At 44.9% G+C, this 19,799-nt stretch overlaps 1 protein-coding gene across 6 annotated transcripts in view; it reads left to right on the top strand.

Annotated features, from left to right (window-relative positions):
• The window catches only part of LOC140403495 (echinoderm microtubule-associated protein-like 5), a 415,808-nt gene that overhangs the window by 231,640 nt on the left and 164,369 nt on the right, over positions 1–19,799 (top strand). For all 6 annotated transcript variants that reach the window (XM_072491458.1, XM_072491449.1, XM_072491467.1 and 3 more), the window contains 3 exons: positions 6,886–7,013; positions 15,444–15,585; positions 18,713–18,865. In XM_072491458.1, the coding sequence (XP_072347559.1) occupies positions 6,886–7,013; positions 15,444–15,585; positions 18,713–18,865 (423 nt within the window). The remainder of the gene's footprint in view (positions 1–6,885; positions 7,014–15,443; positions 15,586–18,712; positions 18,866–19,799) is intronic.

The following is a 19,799-nucleotide window of genomic DNA, read 5'->3' as shown; positions in this document are numbered from 1 at the left end:
GTGTCAGTCACTTTAATCTACTTTGATCTGAAAGCAGGTGGGGGAGGGGAGTCAATTCAGGACAGTTTAAAAAGAGCCACTTGTAAACTCACTCCCAGTGAGTTCTCCCAGTGAGCCAGAGAGAAGACAGCCAGGAGTGAGACACAGCAAAGAGTGAGTTTGGGAATTTGAATCGAGGTGGGAATTTGAAGCTGGGTGGGAAGGAAGTGCTTTTTATCCCTAGTAAGTGACTGGTAAGTAGTGTTTCTGTTTCTTTTCATTGGTATATTTATTTATTTTTTTCTTCATTGTTTATTTGTTTATTTAAATTTTTTGGGGGGGAGAATTGAAATTGTTGAAGTTAACCGAAGGTTTAAGACATGGCAGGAGATCTCAGACCCATGTCATGCTCCTCGTGTGCGATGTGGGAGCTCAGGGACACGTCCACTGTCCCTGGCTCCTTCATGTGCATGAAGTGTGTCCAGTTGCAGCTCCTGTTAGACCGCTTGACGGCTCTGGAGCTGCGGATGGACTCACTTTGGAGCGTCCGCGATGCTGAGGACGTCGTGGATAACACGAAAGTGGGAAAGTGTAAGGCAGAGAAGCCATAGTCAAAAATCAAAAAGGGCGACAGTACAAGGTACAGTGACTGAGGGGAGCTCAGTGAATAGGATCAGGAATACTAAAAGAAATAAAACGGGAAGTGAAAACATTAATGGTAAGCAATGCGCAGGTTGTTACAGGAAGATGTGGGTTCGACGACAAGGAAAATTAGGAGAAAGGTTAAGAGGAAATATAACTTAGGAGAGGTTACTGATCGAGGTGTTAAGATTCAGAACAGAGGTAAAAAAGCCAACATAAGTGTACTTTACCTGAATGCTCGTAGTATTCGGAATAAGGTAAATGAGTTGATGGCGCAAATCATCGTGAATGACTAATTTAGTGGCCATTACTGAAACATGGTTAAAGGATGGTCACGACTGGGAGTTAAATATCCAAGGGTATCAAACTTTTCGGAAGGACAGAGTGGATGGTAAGGGAGGTGGTGTAGCTCTGTTATTTAAGGGTGACATCCGGGCAACAGTAAGGGATGACATCGGTGCTATGGAGGATAAGGTTGAATCCATTTGGGTGGAAATCAGGAATAGTAAGGTGAAAAAGTCACTGATAGGAGTAATCTATAGGCCACCAAATAGTAACATTATGGTGGGGCAGGCAATAAACAAAGAAATAACAGATGCATGTAGAAATGGTACAGCAGTTATCATGGGGGATTTTAATCTACATGTTGATTGGTTTAACCAGGTCGGTCAAGGCAGCCTTGAGGAGGAGTTTATAGAATGTATCCGCGATAGTTTCCTCGAACAGTATGTAATGGAACCTACGAGGGAACAAGCGGTACTAGATCTGGTCCTGTGTAATGAGACAGGATTGATTCAGGATCTCATAGTTAGGGATCCTCTCGGAAGGAGCGATTACAATATGGTGGAATTTAAAATACAGATGGAGGGTGAGAAGGTAAAATCAAGCACTAGTGTTTTGTGCTTAAACAAAGGAGATTACAATGGGATGAGAGAAGAACTAGCTAAGGTAGACTGGGAGCAAAGACTTTATGGTGAAACAGCTGAGGAACAGTGGAGAACCTTCCAAGTGATTTTTCACAGTGCTCAGCAAAGGTTTATACCAACAAAAAGGAAGGACGGTAAAAAGAGGGAAAATCGACCGTGGATATCTAAGGAAATAAGGGAGAGTATCAAATTGAAGGAAAAAACTTACAAAGTAGCAAAGATCAGTGGGAGACTAGAGGACTGGGAAATCTTTAGGGGGCAACAGAAAGCTACTAAAAAAGCTATAAAGAAGAGTAAGATAGATTATGAGAGTAAACTTGCTCAGAATATAAAAACAGATAGTAAAAGTTTCTACAAATACATAAAACAAAAAAGAGTGGCTAAGGTAAATATTGGTCCTTTAGAGGATGAGAAGGGAGATTTAATAATGGGAGATGAGGAAATGGCTGAGGAACTGAACAGGTTTTTTGGGTCAGTCTTCACAGTGGAAGACACAAATAACATGCCAGTGACTGATGGAAATGAGGCTATGACAGGTGAGGACCTTGAGAGGATTGATATCACCAAGGAGGTAGTGATGGGCAAGCTAATGGGGCTAAAGGTAGACAAGTATCCTGGCCCTGATGGAATGCATCCCAGAGTGCTAAAAGAGATGGCTAGGGAAATTGCAAAAAGCACTAGTGATAATTTACCAAAATTCACTAGACTCTGGGGTGGTCCCGGCGGATTGGAAATTAGCAAACGTGACACCACTGTTTAAAAAAGGAGTTAGGCAGTAAGTGGATAATTATAGGCCAGTGAGCTTAACGTCGGTCGTGGGGAAGATGCTGGAATCTATCATCAAGGAAGAAATAGCGAGGCATCTGGATAGGAATTGTCCCATTGGACAGACGCAGCATGGGTTCATAAAGGGCAGGTCGTGCCTAACTAATTTAGTGGAATTTTTTGAGGACAGTAACAGTGCGGTAGATAACAGGGAGCCAATGGATGTGGTATATCTGGATTTCATGAAAGCCTTTGACAAGGTGCCACACAAAAGGTTGTTGCATAAGATAAAGATGCATGGCATTAAGGGGAAAGTAGGAGCATGGATAGAGTATTGGTTAATTAATAGAAAGCAAAGAGTGGGGATTAATGGGTGTTTCTCTGGTTGGCAATCAGTAGCTAGTAGTGTCCCTCAGGGATCAGTGTTGGGCCCACAACTGTTCACAATTTACATAGATGATTTGGAGTTGGGGACCAAGGGCAATGTGTCCAAGTTTGCAGACGACACTAAGGTAAGTGGTAAAGCAAAAAGTGCAGAGGATACTGGAAGTCTGCAGAGGGATTTGGACAGGCTAAGTGAATGGGCTAGGGTCTGGCAGATGGAATACAATGTTGACAAATGTGAGGTTATCCATTTTGGTAAGAATAACGGCAAAAGGGATTATTATTTAAATGATAAAAAATTAAAACATGCTGCTGTGCAGAGAGATCTGGGTGTGCTAGTGCATGAGTCGCAGAAAGTTGGTTTTCAGGTGCAACAGGTGATTAAGAAGGCAAATGGAATTTTGTCCTTCATTGCTAGAGGGATGGAGTTTAAGACTAGGGAGGTTATGCTGCAATTGTATAAGGTGTTAGTGAGGCCACACCTGGAGTATTGTGTTCAGTTTTGGTCTCCTTACTTGAGAAAGGACGTACTGGCACTGGAGGGTGTGCAGAGGAGATTCACTAGGTAAATCCCAGAGCTGAAGGGGTTGGATTACGAGGAGAGGTTGAGTAGACTGGGACTGTACTCGTTGGAATTTAGAAGGATGAGGGGGGATCTTATAGAAACATATAAGATTATGAAGGGAATAGATAGGATAGATGCGGGCAGGTTGTTTCCACTGGCGGGTGAAAGCAGAACTAGGGGGCATAGCCTCAAAATAAGGGGAAGTAGATTTAGGACTGAGTTTAGGAGGAACTTCTTCACCCAAAGGGTTGTGAATCTATGGAATTCCTTGCCCAGTGAAGCAGTAGAGGCTCCTTCATTGAATGTTTTTAAGATAAAGATAGATAGTTTTTTGAAGAATAAAGGGATTAAGGGTTATGGTGTTCGGGCCGGAAAGTGGAGCTGAGTCCACAAAAGATCAGCCATGATCTCATTGAATGGCGGAGCAGGCTCGAGGGGCCAGATGGCCTACTCCTGCTCCTAGTTCTTATGTTCTTATGAAATGGGAAACGGAGTTGGGAATGGAGATCAATTGGGGAGAATGGAGTGAGGCACTGCGAACGGTAAACGGGACTTCCTCTTGTGCAGGAATGAGCCTGATGCAGTTTAAGGGGGTGCACAGGGTGCATGTGACTCGGGCGAGAATGTGTGGGTTCTTTCAGGGGGTAGCAGATGAATGTCAGAGGTGTGGGCAAGGGCCAGCGAATCATACGCACATGTTTTGGGGTTGCGAAAAAAATGGAAAGTTTCTGGGCAGGAGTGTTCGCAGTCTTAGCCAGGATAGTGGAAGAGGAGGTGGACCCGGACCCTTTTGTGGCGATATTTGGAGTTTCAAAGATGCTGGAGCTCATGGAGAGGAGGAATGCCGATGTTGTGGGGGTGGCGATATTTGGAGTTTCAAAGATGCTGGAGCTCATGGAGAGGAGGAATGCCGATGTTGTGGCCTTCGCCTCTCTGATTGCACGGCGGCTCATTTAGCTGGAGTCGTGGTCAGCCTCGCCACCGGGGGTAGCGGCACGGTTGGGTGACCTGTATGACTTCCTACTGTTAAAGAAGATAAAGTATGAGTTAAGAGGCTCAGCAGGGGAGTTTTAGAAAAGGTAGGGGATGTTTGTGACCGTGTTTGAGGAGCTGTTCATCGTAGGTGGTGGGGGAAGTGGGGGGTGAAAAAGGGGAAAAATCTGTACAGGCTGTATAGTTGATTGTTGGGAACTATGTTTCCCGGGGTGTTTATCTGCTGTAACCTGCTTTGATACATGTTTGTAATAAAATATGTATTTTTAAAAAGCTTTGTTCCCACCTTAGTTTGCTTCTCCTAGACATCGGTGCGAAGATGCACCGTAACAAGGATTTGCAAAGGCATTGCCCAGTTGGAAGTCGACCTCTCCGGCACTTTGCACCTGGTGATGCAGTGTTCATTCATAACTGTTCCGACAGTGCTCGCTGGCTCTCTGGGTTGTCATCCGTCAAATGGGACCATCTTGTACGAAGATCAGGTCCAGAGGCAACTGATGCAATGGCATTTGGATTGAGGTTTACAGAGGTTGGTCCTTCATGAGGTTCCTCGGAAGAATCCTGTCCTGGAACCTCCCAACTCCGTGCCGAACCTGTCTGCTGTGACGCCTCCAGTCTGTGTCGACACTGACATGCCTGATATACCTTCAGATTCAGACATGGAGACGCAGATGTCTGATGCAGAATCAACGGTTCAGCCACCTCCTGCCGGTTATCTCCCATGGCCTTCCTGCCATCGACAATGTTCCCTTCGAGGAACATTGGGGCTCGATGTTTCACCAGAGCCGAAGGGAATCCAACGTTTCCACCTGCTCTTCCTTCTCCTCCTCGTCGGACGTTGAGGGTGTCTTCGGACGTTAGGGGGGTGGAATGTCTTATCCCGCAGGGGACTTACAGGGTGGGGATGATTATCTTCCCCGTGCTTCTCGCGGAGTACGAGCTCCCCTGCTGAGGGGCGGGGCAACTCCATCCAGCTCTGTATAAAAGGTCGGCCAGTAAGGCACCGACCGTGGAGAGACTCCGGTGGGGATCTACCAGGAGTTGTATAAAGCGTAACTGTAAATAAACCAAAGTTCTTTATTCTTACTAGATGTGCATTCTCTGTGCCCTGGCACTCACTCCCAGACTCATGGCTCTTTTCACTCTTGCCTCCCACTTTCTTCAGCTGTATTGTTATTTTTTGTTCTACTGTCTGCCTGTCCCTTCCATAAAAAAATTCCCAAATTAAAATTTTTCCATCTGAATCCTTTGGCGTTACTAGCTATCTTAGTTTATTTTCTACCTGCTGCCTTGATTGTCGAGGTCTGCTCACTCCTGGCATACTAGTAACTTTAAATTGCTCACAAGGTTTTCTCAGACCCACAGGATATGGCTTTTATTATTTTTGTCATACCCATCTATTTTTAGATAAGGGTGGGAACTATGATCAAGGGAGACAAAAATCGAACTGGCATAAAGGTAAAAACGTCACAGAAAGCACGGCGACAATCTTCTGAGGAACCTCGCGAAGGACCAACCTCCGCAAGTGCATATGATCCAACTGCCATCTCATCAGTTGCAGGACCCAAACCTTTGTTCTGAGTAACAAAAGCAGGCTATTTGTCCCATTAAGTCTGCAAATATTAGTAGTATTAAAACGCTTGTGGATAACTTTCCACCTTGCCCAAAAACCTTAATACTTGTTATCACTTTTATAGTTAATATTTTTGTTAGCATTTATGATTGCCCATGTAAATATTTATAATCAGAATTCTTTTTGTAAGCATTTAACTTTTTTCTAGTTGCAGTCTCCCACCACTTATGGTGCTGTGAAGTCCCTCCAGTGTAGTCTCCCAACTCCTCCACTCTTCTGTCTCCTTATACCACCAACCCAGTTCCTTGGCCTGCTGCCTAATCTCTGACTCACTGCTTCTCAAGGCCTACTGCCTTAACTCACTCTGTCGCTCTGGTCATTCCTGTTGCCCTTACCTTTTCTTTGTACACCCTGACTCCTCTGAGCACTGACATTTACTGTCTGACTCTTCCAGCCCTCCCACAAACACACTGCCCTGCTCCCAACCCTTTTTAAGAATTCACTTTTAGCTAAAGAATGTTTTTGACAGATATATTCTAATAATTATAAAGTCCTACAGTACAGAGGACCTTCAACCCATCGAGTCTGCACCGACAAAACTACACTAAATCTACACTAATTCCACTTTTTAGCACTTGGTCCATAACCTTAATTGTATTTCAAGTACTCATCCACCTACTTTTTAAAGGTTTCCCACCTCTACTCATCCTTATCAATTCTGGTTCAACACACATTTTTCTACTTGACTCCAATTTAATAACCCTTTTACTCTCTCACCTGCCTCTAACTCTAACATTGTAATCTGGGTTACATATATCCGGCCTTAGTTTTATCTTGGTCTATAATAATGTGTTATCCATCGCGAGTTAACTTACGGCAAATATTTATCTCTAATGGATGTCCATTATTCCATTTGTGATTTTGCCCTGTAGCATTAAATAATGAAACTGCATCGCAATAAATGCATAACATGTGTTATTTGGTCTAGAAATACTGATGCTGCAGTGGCAGGTTTAAATCGGATTTCTGAATTATTGATTTGCCATTTATATCTTTAGGTCTGTTGCTTGAAGACAATCCTTCTATTCGTGCCATAACATTAGGCCATGGCCATATATTAGTGGGTACAAAGAATGGTGAAATATTAGAAATCGAAAAAAGTGGTCCCATTACCCTACTGGTTCAGGTATCATATCTAAAAACTTTGTTATGTAATTTTTATTAATCGTTTGTTTGTTTATCATTAAGCCCAGGGACTATTTTATTCAGCTATTAATGTTGTCAGTGCCTTTCGTTGAAATAAGCAGGTCAAGTGCTTTAATTGAATATTTTAGCAACCCATTCTGAACCATTGTTTTAACCTTGTAAAATCGTATTGTTGAGCTGATGCTTAAATTCCCAAATGCTCAGCTTCCTCTCTTTACCTTACTTCTTGCCAAATTAAGAAATGGACTCTTTGCTCAAGATTATTGTCATCTTGCCAACTCCAAGAAATCTTTCACTTCTCTGGCCTCTCCAAATTAAATTTAGCTTGTCTTTCCTTTCCGAGATACTTTTGTTTTTATTAAATATTTTATTGAAAATTTTTGGTCAACCAACACAGTACATTGTGCATCCTTTACACAATATTATAACAACACAAATAACAATTACCTATTTTATAAACAAAAAACAAAAAAAAATGAATAAATAATAAATAACAAAAATGAAAACTAGCCCTAATTGGCAACTGCCTTGTCACAAGTAACACTCTCCAAAAATATAATTTAACAGTCCAATCTATAATTACCTGTAGCAACGACCTATACATACTATACAGTATATATTAACAACCCTGAGAGTCCTTCTGGTTCTTCCTCCCCCCCCGATCCTGGGCTGCTGCTGCTGCCTTCTTTTTTCCATTCCGTCTATCTTTCTGCGAGGTATTCGACGAACGGTTGCCACCGCCTGGTGAACCCTTGAGCCGACCCCCTTAGGACGAACTTAATCCGCTCTAGCTTTATAAACCCCGCCATGTCATTTATCCAGGTCTCCACCCCCGGGGGCTTGGCTTCTTTCCACATTAGCAATATCCTGCGCCGGGCTACTAGGGACGCAAAGGCCAAAACATCGGCCTCTCTCGCCTCCTGCACTCCCGGCTCTTGTGCAACCCCAAATATAGCCAACCCCCAGCTTGGTTCGACCCGGACCCCCACTACTTTTGAAAGCACCTTTGTCACCCCCATCCAAAACCCCTGTAGTGCCGGGCATGACCAAAACATATGGGTATGATTCGCTGGGCTTCTCGAGCACCTCGCACACCTATCCTCCACCCCAAAAAATTTACTGAGCCGTGCTCCAGTCATATGCGCCCTGTGTAATACCTTAAACTGAATCAGGCTTAGCCTGGCACACGAGGACGACGAGTTTACCCTGCTTAGGGCATCTGCCCACAGCCCCTCCTCGATCTCCTCCCCCAGCTCTTCTTCCCATTTCCCTTTTAGTTCATCTACCATAGTCTCCCCTTTGTCCCTCATTTCCCTATATATATCTGACACCTTACCATCCCCCACCCATGTCTTTAAGATCACTCTGTCCTGCACCTCTTGTGTCGGGAGCTGCGGGAATTCCCTCACCTGTTGCCTCGCAAAAGCCCTCAGTTGCATATACCTGAATGCATTCCCTTGGGGCAACCCATATTTCTCAGTCAGCGCTCCCAGACTCGCGAACTTCCCATCCACAAACAGATCTTTCAGTTGCGTTATTCCTGCTCTTTGCCACATTCTATATCCCCCATCCATTCCCCCCGGGGCAAACCTATGATTGTTTCTTATCGGGGACCCCCCCAAGGCTCCAGTCTTTCCCCTATGCCGTCTCCACTGTCCCCAAATCTTCAGTGTAGCCACCACCACCGGGCTTGTGGTGTAGTTCCTCGGTGAGAACGGCAATGGGGCTGTCACCATAGCCTGTAGGCTAGTCCCCCTACAGGACGCCCTCTCTAATCTCTTCCACGCCGCTCCCTCCTCCTCTCCCATCCACTTACTCACCATTGAAATATTAGCGGCCCAATAATACTCACTTAGGCTCGGTAGTGCCAGCCCCCCCCATCCCTGCTACGCTGTAAGAATCCCTTCCTCACTCTCGGGGTCTTCCCGGCCCACACAAAACCCATGATGCTCTTTTCAATCCTTTTAAAAAAAGCCTTCGTGATCACCACCGGGAGGCACTGAAACACAAAGAGGAATCTCGGGGGAACCACCATCTTAACCGCCTGCACCCTCCCTGCCAGTGACAGGGATACCATATCCCATCTCTTGAAATCCTCCTCCATCTGTTCCACCAACCGCGTTAAATTTAACCTATGCAATGTGCCCCAATTCTTAGCTATCTGGATCCCCAGGTAACGAAAGTCCCTTGTTACCTTCCTCAACGGTAGGTCCTCTATTTCTCTACTCTGCTCCCCTGGATGCACCACAAACAACTCACTTTTCCCCATGTTCAATTTATACCCTGAAAAATCCCCAAACTCCCCAAGTATCCGCATTATTTCTGGCATCCCCTCCGCCGGGTCCGCCACGTATAGTAGCAAATCGTCCGCATACAAAGATACCCGGTGTTCTTCTCCTCCCCTAAGTACTCCCCTCCACTTCTTGGAACCCCTCAACGCTATCGCCAGGGGCTCAATCGCCAGTGCGAACAATAATGGGGACAGAGGGCATCCCTGCCTTGTCCCTCTATGGAGCCGAAAATATGCAGATCCCCGTCCATTCGTGACCACGCTCGCCACTGGGGCCCTATACAACAGCTGCACCCATCTAACATACCCCTCTCCAAAACCAAATCTCCTCAACACCTCCCACAAATAATCCCACTCCACTCTATCAAATGCTTTCTCGGCATCCATCGCCACTACTATCTCCGTTTCTCCCTCTGGTGGGGCCATCATCATTACCCCCAAACAACCTCCGTATATTCGTGTTCAGCTGTCTCCCCTTCACAAACCCAGTTTGGTCCTCGTGGACCACCCCCGGGACACATTCCTCTATTCTCATTGCCATTACCTTGGCCAGGATCTTGGCATCTACATTTAGGAGGGAAATAGGTCTATAGGACCCGCATTGTAGCGGGTCCTTTTCCTCCTTTAAGAGAAGCGATATCGTTGCTTCAGACATAGTCGGGGGCAGTTGTCCCCTTTCCTTTGCCTCATTAAAGGTCCTCGTCAGTACCGGGGCGAGCAAGTCCACATATTTTCTATAGAATTCGACTGGGAATCCATCCGGTCCCGGGGCCTTTCCCGCCTGCATGCTCCTAATTCCTTTCACCACTTCTTCTACCTCGATCTGTGCTCCCAGTCCCACCCTTTCCTGCTCTTCCACCTTGGGAAATTCCAGCCGATCCAAGAAGCCCATCATTCTCTCCCTCCCATCCGGGGGTTGAGCTTCATATAATTTTTTATAAAATGTCTTGAACACTCCATTCACTCTCTCCGCTCCCCGCTCCATCTCTCCTTCCTCATCCCTCACTCCCCCTATTTCCCTCGCTGCTCCCCTTTTCCTCAATTGGTGTGCCAGCAACCTGCTCGCCTTCTCCCCATATTCGTACTGTACACCCTGTGCCTTCCTCCATTGTGCCTCTGCAGTGCCCGTAGTCAGCAAGTCAAATTCTACATGTAGCCTTTGCCTTTCCCTGTACAGTCCCTCCTCCGGTGCTTCCGCATATTGTCTGTCCACCCTCAAAAGTTCTTGCAGCAACCGCTCCCGTTCCTTACTCTCCTGCTTCCCTTTATGTGCCCTTATTGATATCAGCTCCCCTCTAACCACCGCCTTCAACGCCTCCCAGACCACTCCCACCTGGACCTCCCCATTATCATTGAGTTCCAAGTACTTTTCAATGCACCCCCTCACCCTTAGTCACACCCCCTCATCTGCCATTAGTCCCATGTCCATTCTCCAGGGTGGGCGCCCTCCTGTTTCCTCCCCTATCTCCAAGTCCACCCAGTGTGGAGCGTGATCCGAAATGGCTATAGCCGTATACTCCGTTCCCCTCACCTTCGGGATCAATGCCCTACCCAGCACAAAAAAGTCTATTCGCGAGTAGACTTTATGGACATAGGAGAAAAATGAGAACTCCTTACTCCTAGGTCTGCTAAATCTCCACTGGTCTACACCTCCCATCTGCTCCATAAAATCTTTAAGTACCTTGGCTGCTGCCGGCCTCCTTCCAGTCCTGGACTTCGACCTATCCAGCCCTGGTTCCAACACCGTATTAAAATCTCCCCCCATTATCAGCTTTCCCATCTCTAGGTCCGGAATGCGTCCTAGCATCCGCCTCATAAAATTGGCATCATCCCAGTTTGGGGCATATACGTTTACCAAAACCACCATCTCCCCCTGTAGTTTGCCACTCACCATCACGTATCTGCCCCCGTTATCCGCCACTATAGTCTTTGCCTCGAACATTACCCGCTTCCCCACTAATATAGCCACCCCCCTGTTTTTCGCATCTAGCCCCGAATGGAACACCTGCCCCACCCATCCTTTGCGTAGCCTAACCTGGTCTATCAGTTTCAGGTGCGTTTCCTGTAACATAACCACATCTGCCTTAAGTTTCTTAAGGTGTGCGAGTACCCGTGCCCTCTTTATCGGCCCGTTCAGCCCTCTCACGTTCCACGTGATCAGCCGAGTTGGGGGGCTTCCTACCACCCCCCCCCTTGTCGATTAGCCATCACCTTTTTCCAGCTCCTCACCCGGTTCCCACGCAGCTGTATCTCCCCCAGGCGGTGCCCCCCCGCCCATCCTCTCCCATATCAGCTCCCCCCTCTCCCCAGCAGCAGCAACCCAGTAATTCCCCCCCCCCCCCCCCCCGCTAGATCCCCCGCTAGCGTAATTACTCCCCCCATGTTGCTCCCAGAAGTCAGCAAACTCTGGCCGACCTCGGCTTCCCCCCGTGACCTCGGCTCGCACCGTGCGACGCCCCCTCCTTCCTGCTTCTCTATTCCCGCCATGATTATCATAGCGCGGGAACCAAGCCCGCGCTTCTCCCTTGGCCCCGCCCCCAATGGCCAACGCCCCATCTCCTCCACCTCCCCTCCTCCCCCCATCATCACCTGTGGGAGAGAGAAAAGTTACCACATCGCAGGATTAGTACATAAAACTCCTCTTTCCCCCCTTTTTAACCCCCCTCTTTGCCTCCCACATTCGCCCCACCACTTTGTTCAAACGTTCTTTTTAATAACCCGCTCATTCCAGTTTTTCTTCCACAATAAAAGTCCACGCTTCATCCGCCGTCTCAAAGTAGTGGTGCCTCCCTCGATATGTGACCCACTGTCTTGCCGGTTGCAGCATTCCAAATTTTATCTTCTTTTTATGAAGCACCGCCTTGGCCCGATTAAAGCTCGCCCTCCTTCTCGCCACCTCCGCACTCCAGTCTTGATAAACGCGGATCACCGCGTTCTCCCATTTACTGCTCCGAGTTTTCTTCGCCCATCTAAGGACCATTTCTCTATCCTTAAAACGGAGGAATCTCACCACTATGGCTCTGGGAATTTCTCCTGCTCTCGGTCCTCGCGCCATCACTCGGTATGCTCCCTCCACCTCCAACGGACCCGCCGGGGCCTCCGCTCCCATTAACGAGTGCAGCATCGTGCTCACATATGCCCCGACGTCCGCTCCCTCCACACCTTCAGGAAGACCAAGAATCCTCAGGTTGTTCCTCCTTGCGTTGTTTTCCAGTGCCTCCAACCTTTCCACACATCGTTTCTGATGTGCCTCCTGCGTCTCCGTCTTCACCACCAGGCCCTGTATGTCGTCCTCATTCTCGGCTGCCTTTGCCTTCACGACCCGAAGCTCCCGCTCCTGGGTCTTTGGTTCCTCCTTTAGCCCTTCGATCGCCTGTAGTATCGGGGCCAACAGCTCTTTCTTCATTTCCTTTTTGATCTCTTCCACACAGCATTTCAAGAACTCTTGTTGTTCAGGGCCCCATGTTAAACTGCCACCTTCCGACGCCATCTTGGTTTTTGCTTGCCTTCCTTGCCGCTGTTCTAAAGGATCCACTGCAATCCGGCCACTTTCTCCTCCTTTTTCCATCCGTATCCAGGGGGGATTCCCTTCTGGTTTACCGCACAGTGTTTTTAGCCGTCAAAATTGCCGTTGGGGCTCCTATCAAGAGCCCAAAAGTCCGTTTCACCGGGAGCTGCCGAAACGTGCGACTCAGCTGGTCATCGCCGCACCCGGAACCGCCCCTTTCCGAGATACTTAAACACCTACGCTCATTGTTCTCAAGAATCCCAGCATTCATTTATTTCACTCACCCACTTGTGCTCAGTGCCAAATAGCACACTCCCTCTGAGTTGGAATGCACCTTTAAACCCAGAATGTCATGTCATGTAAAGTGGTCCAAGGTCCAACAGAACGTCTTTGTTGCTATTTACTATTTGAGACAGTTTGAATAAAAATTCCATCGGACTATTTACAGCCCATGTGTTATTCGAAGATAAAGGAAAACGTTAGTAAAGGTGCCAAATTAGAGGCAGCACGGTGGCGCAGTGGGTAGCACTGTAGCCTCATGGTGCAGAGGTCCCAGGTTCGATCCCTGGCCCTGGGTCACTGTCTGTGTGGAGTTTGCACATTCTCCCTGTGTCTGCGTGGGTTTCACCCCCACAACCCAAAGATGTGCAGGCTAGGTGGATTGGCCATGCTAAGTTGCCCCTTAATTGGCAAAAATGAATTGGGTACTTTAAATTTATTTATTTTTAAAAATAAAGGTGCCAAATCGATAAATAATTGACAAACGAACTTCACAGATAAGCGCAGAGTGGTGAATTTAGTTAAGAAAAATAAGAAGGCCACATAACCCTTGGAAAATAAGTATCTAAATGGGGTGCAGGATCAGAGAGATTTGGGAGTATAGAAACACAAATCACTAAAAGTAGTGATTCAGGTTAATGTATCAATTTGAAAACAAACGAAGTACCAGAGTTCATTTTTAGGTTAGTATCAAAAAACCAAGAAGTTGCATCAAACTGGCACAGAATCTTGCTGAGACCACACTTGAAGTACTCTGAACAGTTCTTGGCCTGGATTTTTGGCCTTGGCCTCCATCGACGTCAGAACAGAAACGGGCAGAAGAAGAAATTGTGGATGCGGAAGCCCTGTCTTCATTACCGGCACTGTGTATTTTTGTCGCTGAGTGATAAAGGCGTAGGTAGTAAGCCTGATTGAGCTGGCCCTGTTGCTGGGTTGACATCTCAGACCCCCTCCACAATTTCTGTTGCGTGGGGCCAGCTTCTGGATGACTCTTGTTTCTCGGCCCCTTGTAGGACCACAATCTAGATTCAGAAACCTTTTGTAAGGTAAGTTTAAAAGGTATTACCTATGGCCCTTCCATGGACCCATATGCCCTTCCATGTCTCTTCCATGCCCACTTTTCACCATGTATAGATATATTGAACCATATAATAACAATGACAGGTCCTGATATGCTGAGGAATAAAACACCCATTCAGAAATCTGGAAACAATTGCTTTTCTTACAACGCTACAAAATTTTCAATCAGATAGCCTTACATAGTATCAAAAACAGAAACTTTCCGTCGCTTCACAACTCTTAATCTTATCCAAATAAACATACAGACATTGACAACTAGAACAAAGAATAACCTCAAAGATGTCAATTAACCAAAGTAAACATGCCACTTCCACCAGTCAAAACAGAACCCCTGCTGAGCTAATCCATTTGTGAGTATTGGAACTCATCCAGGCATTCATATTGAGCCCATTTGGAGAAACAGATATTTGGCTATCTGTTTCTGGTACAGTTCCCAACTCAAGCTGCCCATCTCAGTAGCAAAAGTCCTGCCTCTAGTTTCCATATTAAATAAAAGATATATGGAGAAGGCATAAGATAGATTTAGTAGAATGATACTAGAAATTAGAGGTTAAATGAGAGGTCATAAATATCAGCAAATATTGAACAGGGTAAGGCTCACTGTCTCAAAGGGAAAATTGAGAAGTGACCTGATCAATGTAATTTAGATATTGAAAGGTTAAGCGTAGATCAGGAGTTTTCACTTGTAGGGGAAACTGCACTGGAGGCTACAGAACGAGGTAGTCACTAATAAACCCAACACTGAATTCAGGAAAAACTTCTTCAATAATGGGTGGTTGGAACGTGGAACTCTCTACTACATGGAGTAGTTATAGTGACTAGCATGGATCTAGACAATTCTGTCCACTGGCATTAAGAAAATATGAGTGTCCTGATATAGCAAACTCTTATAGCATCCCAGCTGTGATGCTTCAGATCTTTGCACAGAATGAGTGTTTCCTCGACCAACCTATTTCAATGCAACTATGATATTGGTATCCTAACTTCTAGACATGATTTAGCTACACAGAAAATACACATTGCTGGAAAGAATTTTAGCCTGGTACATAACATTTAGATCTCCACACCTGTGAACGTTTTTAAAATGTAAACTAAACAGGCTGAAGGAAGAGGTGATATCACATTACTGTAATTGAATGATATTGTGAAGGTATACTTACCAAACCATTATAAATATCTAATTGTCGATAGTAAACTGTTTCAAATAATTCAAAATCAGCATTTTATGGTTTATTATATTTGTTCTTTGGCAGGGTCACATGGAGGGTGAAGTATGGGGTTTAGATGTTCATCCACATTTACCACTCTGTGCTACTGTTAGTGATGACAAAACCCTGCGAATTTGGGATCTCTCCCCAAGCCACTGTATGCTTGCTGTCCGCAAACTAAAAAAAAGTAAGTAATCTATAACAGTTAAACTGCTTGTGAAAGTTATTAAGCAGTGTATACTCTAGTTATTGAATACTTTAAACTAGGTCATGGTTAGCACAATTGCTTCACAGCTCCAGGGTCCCAGGTTCGATTCCCAGCTTGCGTCACTGTCTGTGTGGAGTCTGCATTTCTCCCCGTGTGTGCGTGGGTTTTATCCGAGTGCTCCGGTTTCCTCCCATAGTCCAAAGATGTGCAGGTTAGGTGGATTGGCAATAATAAATTACCCTTGGTGTCCAAAAAAGGATAGGTGGGGTTGCCGGGTTATGGGGATTGGTTGGACGCATGGGCTTAAGTGGGGTGCTCTTTCCTTCGAGCCGATGCAGACTCGATGGGCCAAATGGCCTCCTTCTGCACTGTAAATTCTATGATTCTATGATTATCTCCGTACTGAATCCAAATCAGCTTTAAACCTCCCCTTCCATTGAGTAAAGTAATGCCTTTATTGTTAGCCTTTTTAAAATATTAGTCAAGGATCCATATTGGAGTTGAGTATAAATAATGTTATTGAAAGAATACAGAATAAAATATTTCCGAAACATTTTGATAAAGATACACGAGAAGGCTGTTTTTCCTGTTTCCGGGTCTGTACCGATGCTAGTTGGAACAGCATAACCCAAGTGTGCCCTATCTTACCAAGCCTATTTACACTGAAACTAGTCTTGGACTATAAGTATGGCCTGTGAGCACTCCCTGATTATTTCCTGTTGCAATTTCATGATTATATTGAGCTCTTATTTCTAACTTAAATTTTGTAATGTGTGCCCAAATCAGAATGTAATCTGTGTTTGTTAACAATTAACAAAATATTTTGGTTTGTGAAAGTTTCATGGAAAGAATTTGAGAAACATTACCCTGTGTGAGATTTGAATATTGTTCGGAGAAAATAAATTTCTGTACCGTTTCAATTTGAGTTCATAAGAAAGTTTCTAGATCAAGACGATTATTTTTCTACCGTTGTCCGGGTTGCATACATTGGTGTTTGATCCCTACGAACGCATTGCCTAATGACCCAGAGGAAACTCTCCCATCAGGAGCCAGCAAAACACCATCACTTGGCTGTGTTTCAATCACCTCCGAACTGGTGTCGGCTGCTGCAGGACCTCTATGTAGTCAAACAAATTCCGTCGACTGTGACTGTAGACAAGCATCGCAGATGATGAAACATTTCTTAGAATGCTGTCTACTGCCAAAGCCATGCAGCTCTGAAGGTCTGAAGGTTTTCAACCTTCAAGCTAGAGCCTGCAAGGAGAGGTGTAGCAACATGACAAGAAGATGATTGGTGGTAAAGCCACACTGCCATGTATGGCATGTGGATAGAGCAATCCCAAGTCCTCATTCAGATGTTTTGCCTAAAGTATATGTTCCATTTGCCTCAAAGTCGATGCTAAATTTTTATCCACCTCACGTTTATTGCACTGAAAGTGTGTTGCTCTCGCTCACTGTTTCTTTTTGTAGGAAAAGTTTTGGGAATCCAATGGCATCCTTGTGTTACTCCATGATGAGCTCATGGTGGCACAGTGGTTAGCACTGCTACCTCACGGCACTGAGGACCCAGGATTCGATGCCAGCCCCGGGTCACTGTCCATGTGGAGTTTGCACATTCTCCCCGTGTCAGCGCAGGTCTCAACCCCACAACCCAAAAAGATGTGCAGGGTAGGTGAATTGGCCACGCTGAATTACTCCTTAACTGGGAAAAAAAGAATTGGGTACTCTAAATTTATTTTTTTTAAACCACAAAAAAGTGTTACTCCATGGCAAGGTAAAATTTGAGCTTCATTTTTCTTGCCCAGTGGTTATTACCTCAGCCAACATGTGGAAGATATGTTCTTAATGTAATCTCTAAGTGGCACCATAGCTCGAGAAATATGAATGTGCTTATGAAGAATTACAGTTGAAATATCTTTTCAACGGTTCTGAGAAGAATATTATTTGTGAAATGCTGTATTCCAGTGACAGCTTCAACAAAAAATATAAATTTGCCATCAGAATTAAGATTTTTATTCATGAAATATATTGGACACAAAATTTTAGGGGGACAGAGTAGAAGAATAAATACCCAAGTACAAGTACTTGCACCTTAAGTAAACAATGCATATCTATGCTGGATCAAACATTAAAATAATGTAAGCAACTGAAAATAATATGTGTTCGGATGAGGAGAACAAGGTTATTTGCACCTTAAATTAGTTCTGTCAAGTGACAGCAAAGTATTATATTATACCTGTAAGACCTTTCGTCGAGAGGTCTTACGGCATAATGGGCAACATCCCTGCCTCTGAGCCAGATGTTCCAGGTTTGAATCCCACCCAGGACTTGATGGCCAAAGAATGTGGATTAATAACACGGCCAAATAGGGGCAGCACGGTGGCGCAGTGGGTTAGCCCTGCTGTCTCACGGCGCCGAGGTCCCAGGTTCGATCCCGGCTCTGGGTCACTGTCCATGTGGAGTTTGCGCATTCTCCCCGTGTTTGCGTGGGTTTCGCCCCCACAACCCAAAAAAAAATGTGCAGGCTAGGTGGATTGGCCACGCTAAATTGCCCCTTAATTGGAAAAAATTAATTGGGTACTCTAAATTTTTTTTTTAAAACACGGCCAAACAAATCCTTCAAACTCATGCCAACTGAAGGCAGTAAGAGTGGGAAAGACTTCTGATCAGCCATGTTTGATGCAGAGTGGTGCCCCTCTAGCAACCTGTTCCAGGCAAAACTAGCTACGGAAACCGAGATATACCTGCCTTGTGCACCACTAGGTGTGGGAAGAAAAAGAACAAGGTTTTTCCTATCCTTGCATTATATAATTGCACTTCATTATCCATGTACTGCAATAGCAACAGATGAACCACGACTGAATAAAATCAAAATCTCACTCCAGATTCTGGTGTAATGTGTGGGCAAAGCCACGGGATATATTTATTCACTGGTGAAGTAATATTACTGGAATAATTGTTTTGACAATGCTGTATCAGTCTCTTGTGCACATCTTTTTGTGTTTTTAAGCATATCTATATGAAAATAGATTGCAGAATTTGTTTGTTAGAAAAAATAGCATTTAGTACTGATGCTGGTACAATGTTTATGTTGTCATAATTATAGGTGGCAGGTGTTGCTGCTTCTCTCCTGATGGGAAATCTCTTGCAGTTGGCCTAAATGATGGAAGTTTCCTGATTGTAAATTCAGACACTCTTGAAGATCTTGTTTCATTCCATCATAGAAAAGAGCATATTTCGGATATTAAATTTTCCCCAGGTATGTAGACTAAGCTAAAACAACTATCAATCAACTCTTTTACTTTGTCTGAAAATTCATCAATGTTGGCAAGTAGAAGAAACTAAATTAAAGTATTTATACTATGGTAACTTTTTCCACATACAGTGTGATGTAATTTATACCATCTTCTGAAAATCCCCAGATCAAAATATCTGCACACCAGAAATGTTTGCAAGTGTTCCAAGTCCAGAGATCAAACTAACATTTCTGAGACATTGGAAACTTGTTTTAATTCTTTGAATATTTTAGCATTTTTTTACTCTTCTTCGAAGTGGTGGGATGGTGACATTGTTCTCAGAAAACAAAATACTTAATTATTCTTTCCATCCACTGTGCTCATTTATTAGCCCAGACCTTATGGTCAGCTGTTCATTACACTTGGACTTGCACACACACTTCTGCATTGGAACTGGTGATGAATATAGAGCCAAAGGAACTTGGGCACCCTCTATCGGCACATAACTGCTAAATCCTAAGGCAGTGATGTACCTTATACGTAATCTTATGAGATTTGGTTAAATCTTGCGAGGCATAACAGCCATCAGGAATCTGGGGGAGACCTCTCCCAAGATCTACCAACCGCATCCTGCTCTGATTACAGCAAGACACAGCTGATAGATCGCACCTTATGTCTACTGTTTGAGAAAAATCATGTGCCTCTCCTGAAAATTCTCTTAAATTACATTAATTGTGTAATATATCACATGGTGAAAAGTAACTGCTCCTTTTTTCCTCTCTAAGGAATTACAGTCCAGGTCTGATGCAAAGCTGCAAAGGGACATTATTGAAGGCCAATTCTAGAAAGTTGTGGTTTTGTCAGGATTTGGGATTGCTTGGGCATCGTACTCCTTAATATACCATGAAGGCATTGGTGACCATTGGATTGGTCCGTGATGATGCTCGGCAAAGTACT

The sequence above is a fragment of the Scyliorhinus torazame genome, chromosome 2 (assembly GCF_047496885.1).
Source record: "Scyliorhinus torazame isolate Kashiwa2021f chromosome 2, sScyTor2.1, whole genome shotgun sequence".
Lineage (NCBI taxonomy): Eukaryota > Metazoa > Chordata > Chondrichthyes > Carcharhiniformes > Scyliorhinidae > Scyliorhinus > Scyliorhinus torazame.
Note: the sequence above shows the minus strand (reverse complement) of the source record. Positions and strands in the feature narration are given on the sequence as shown.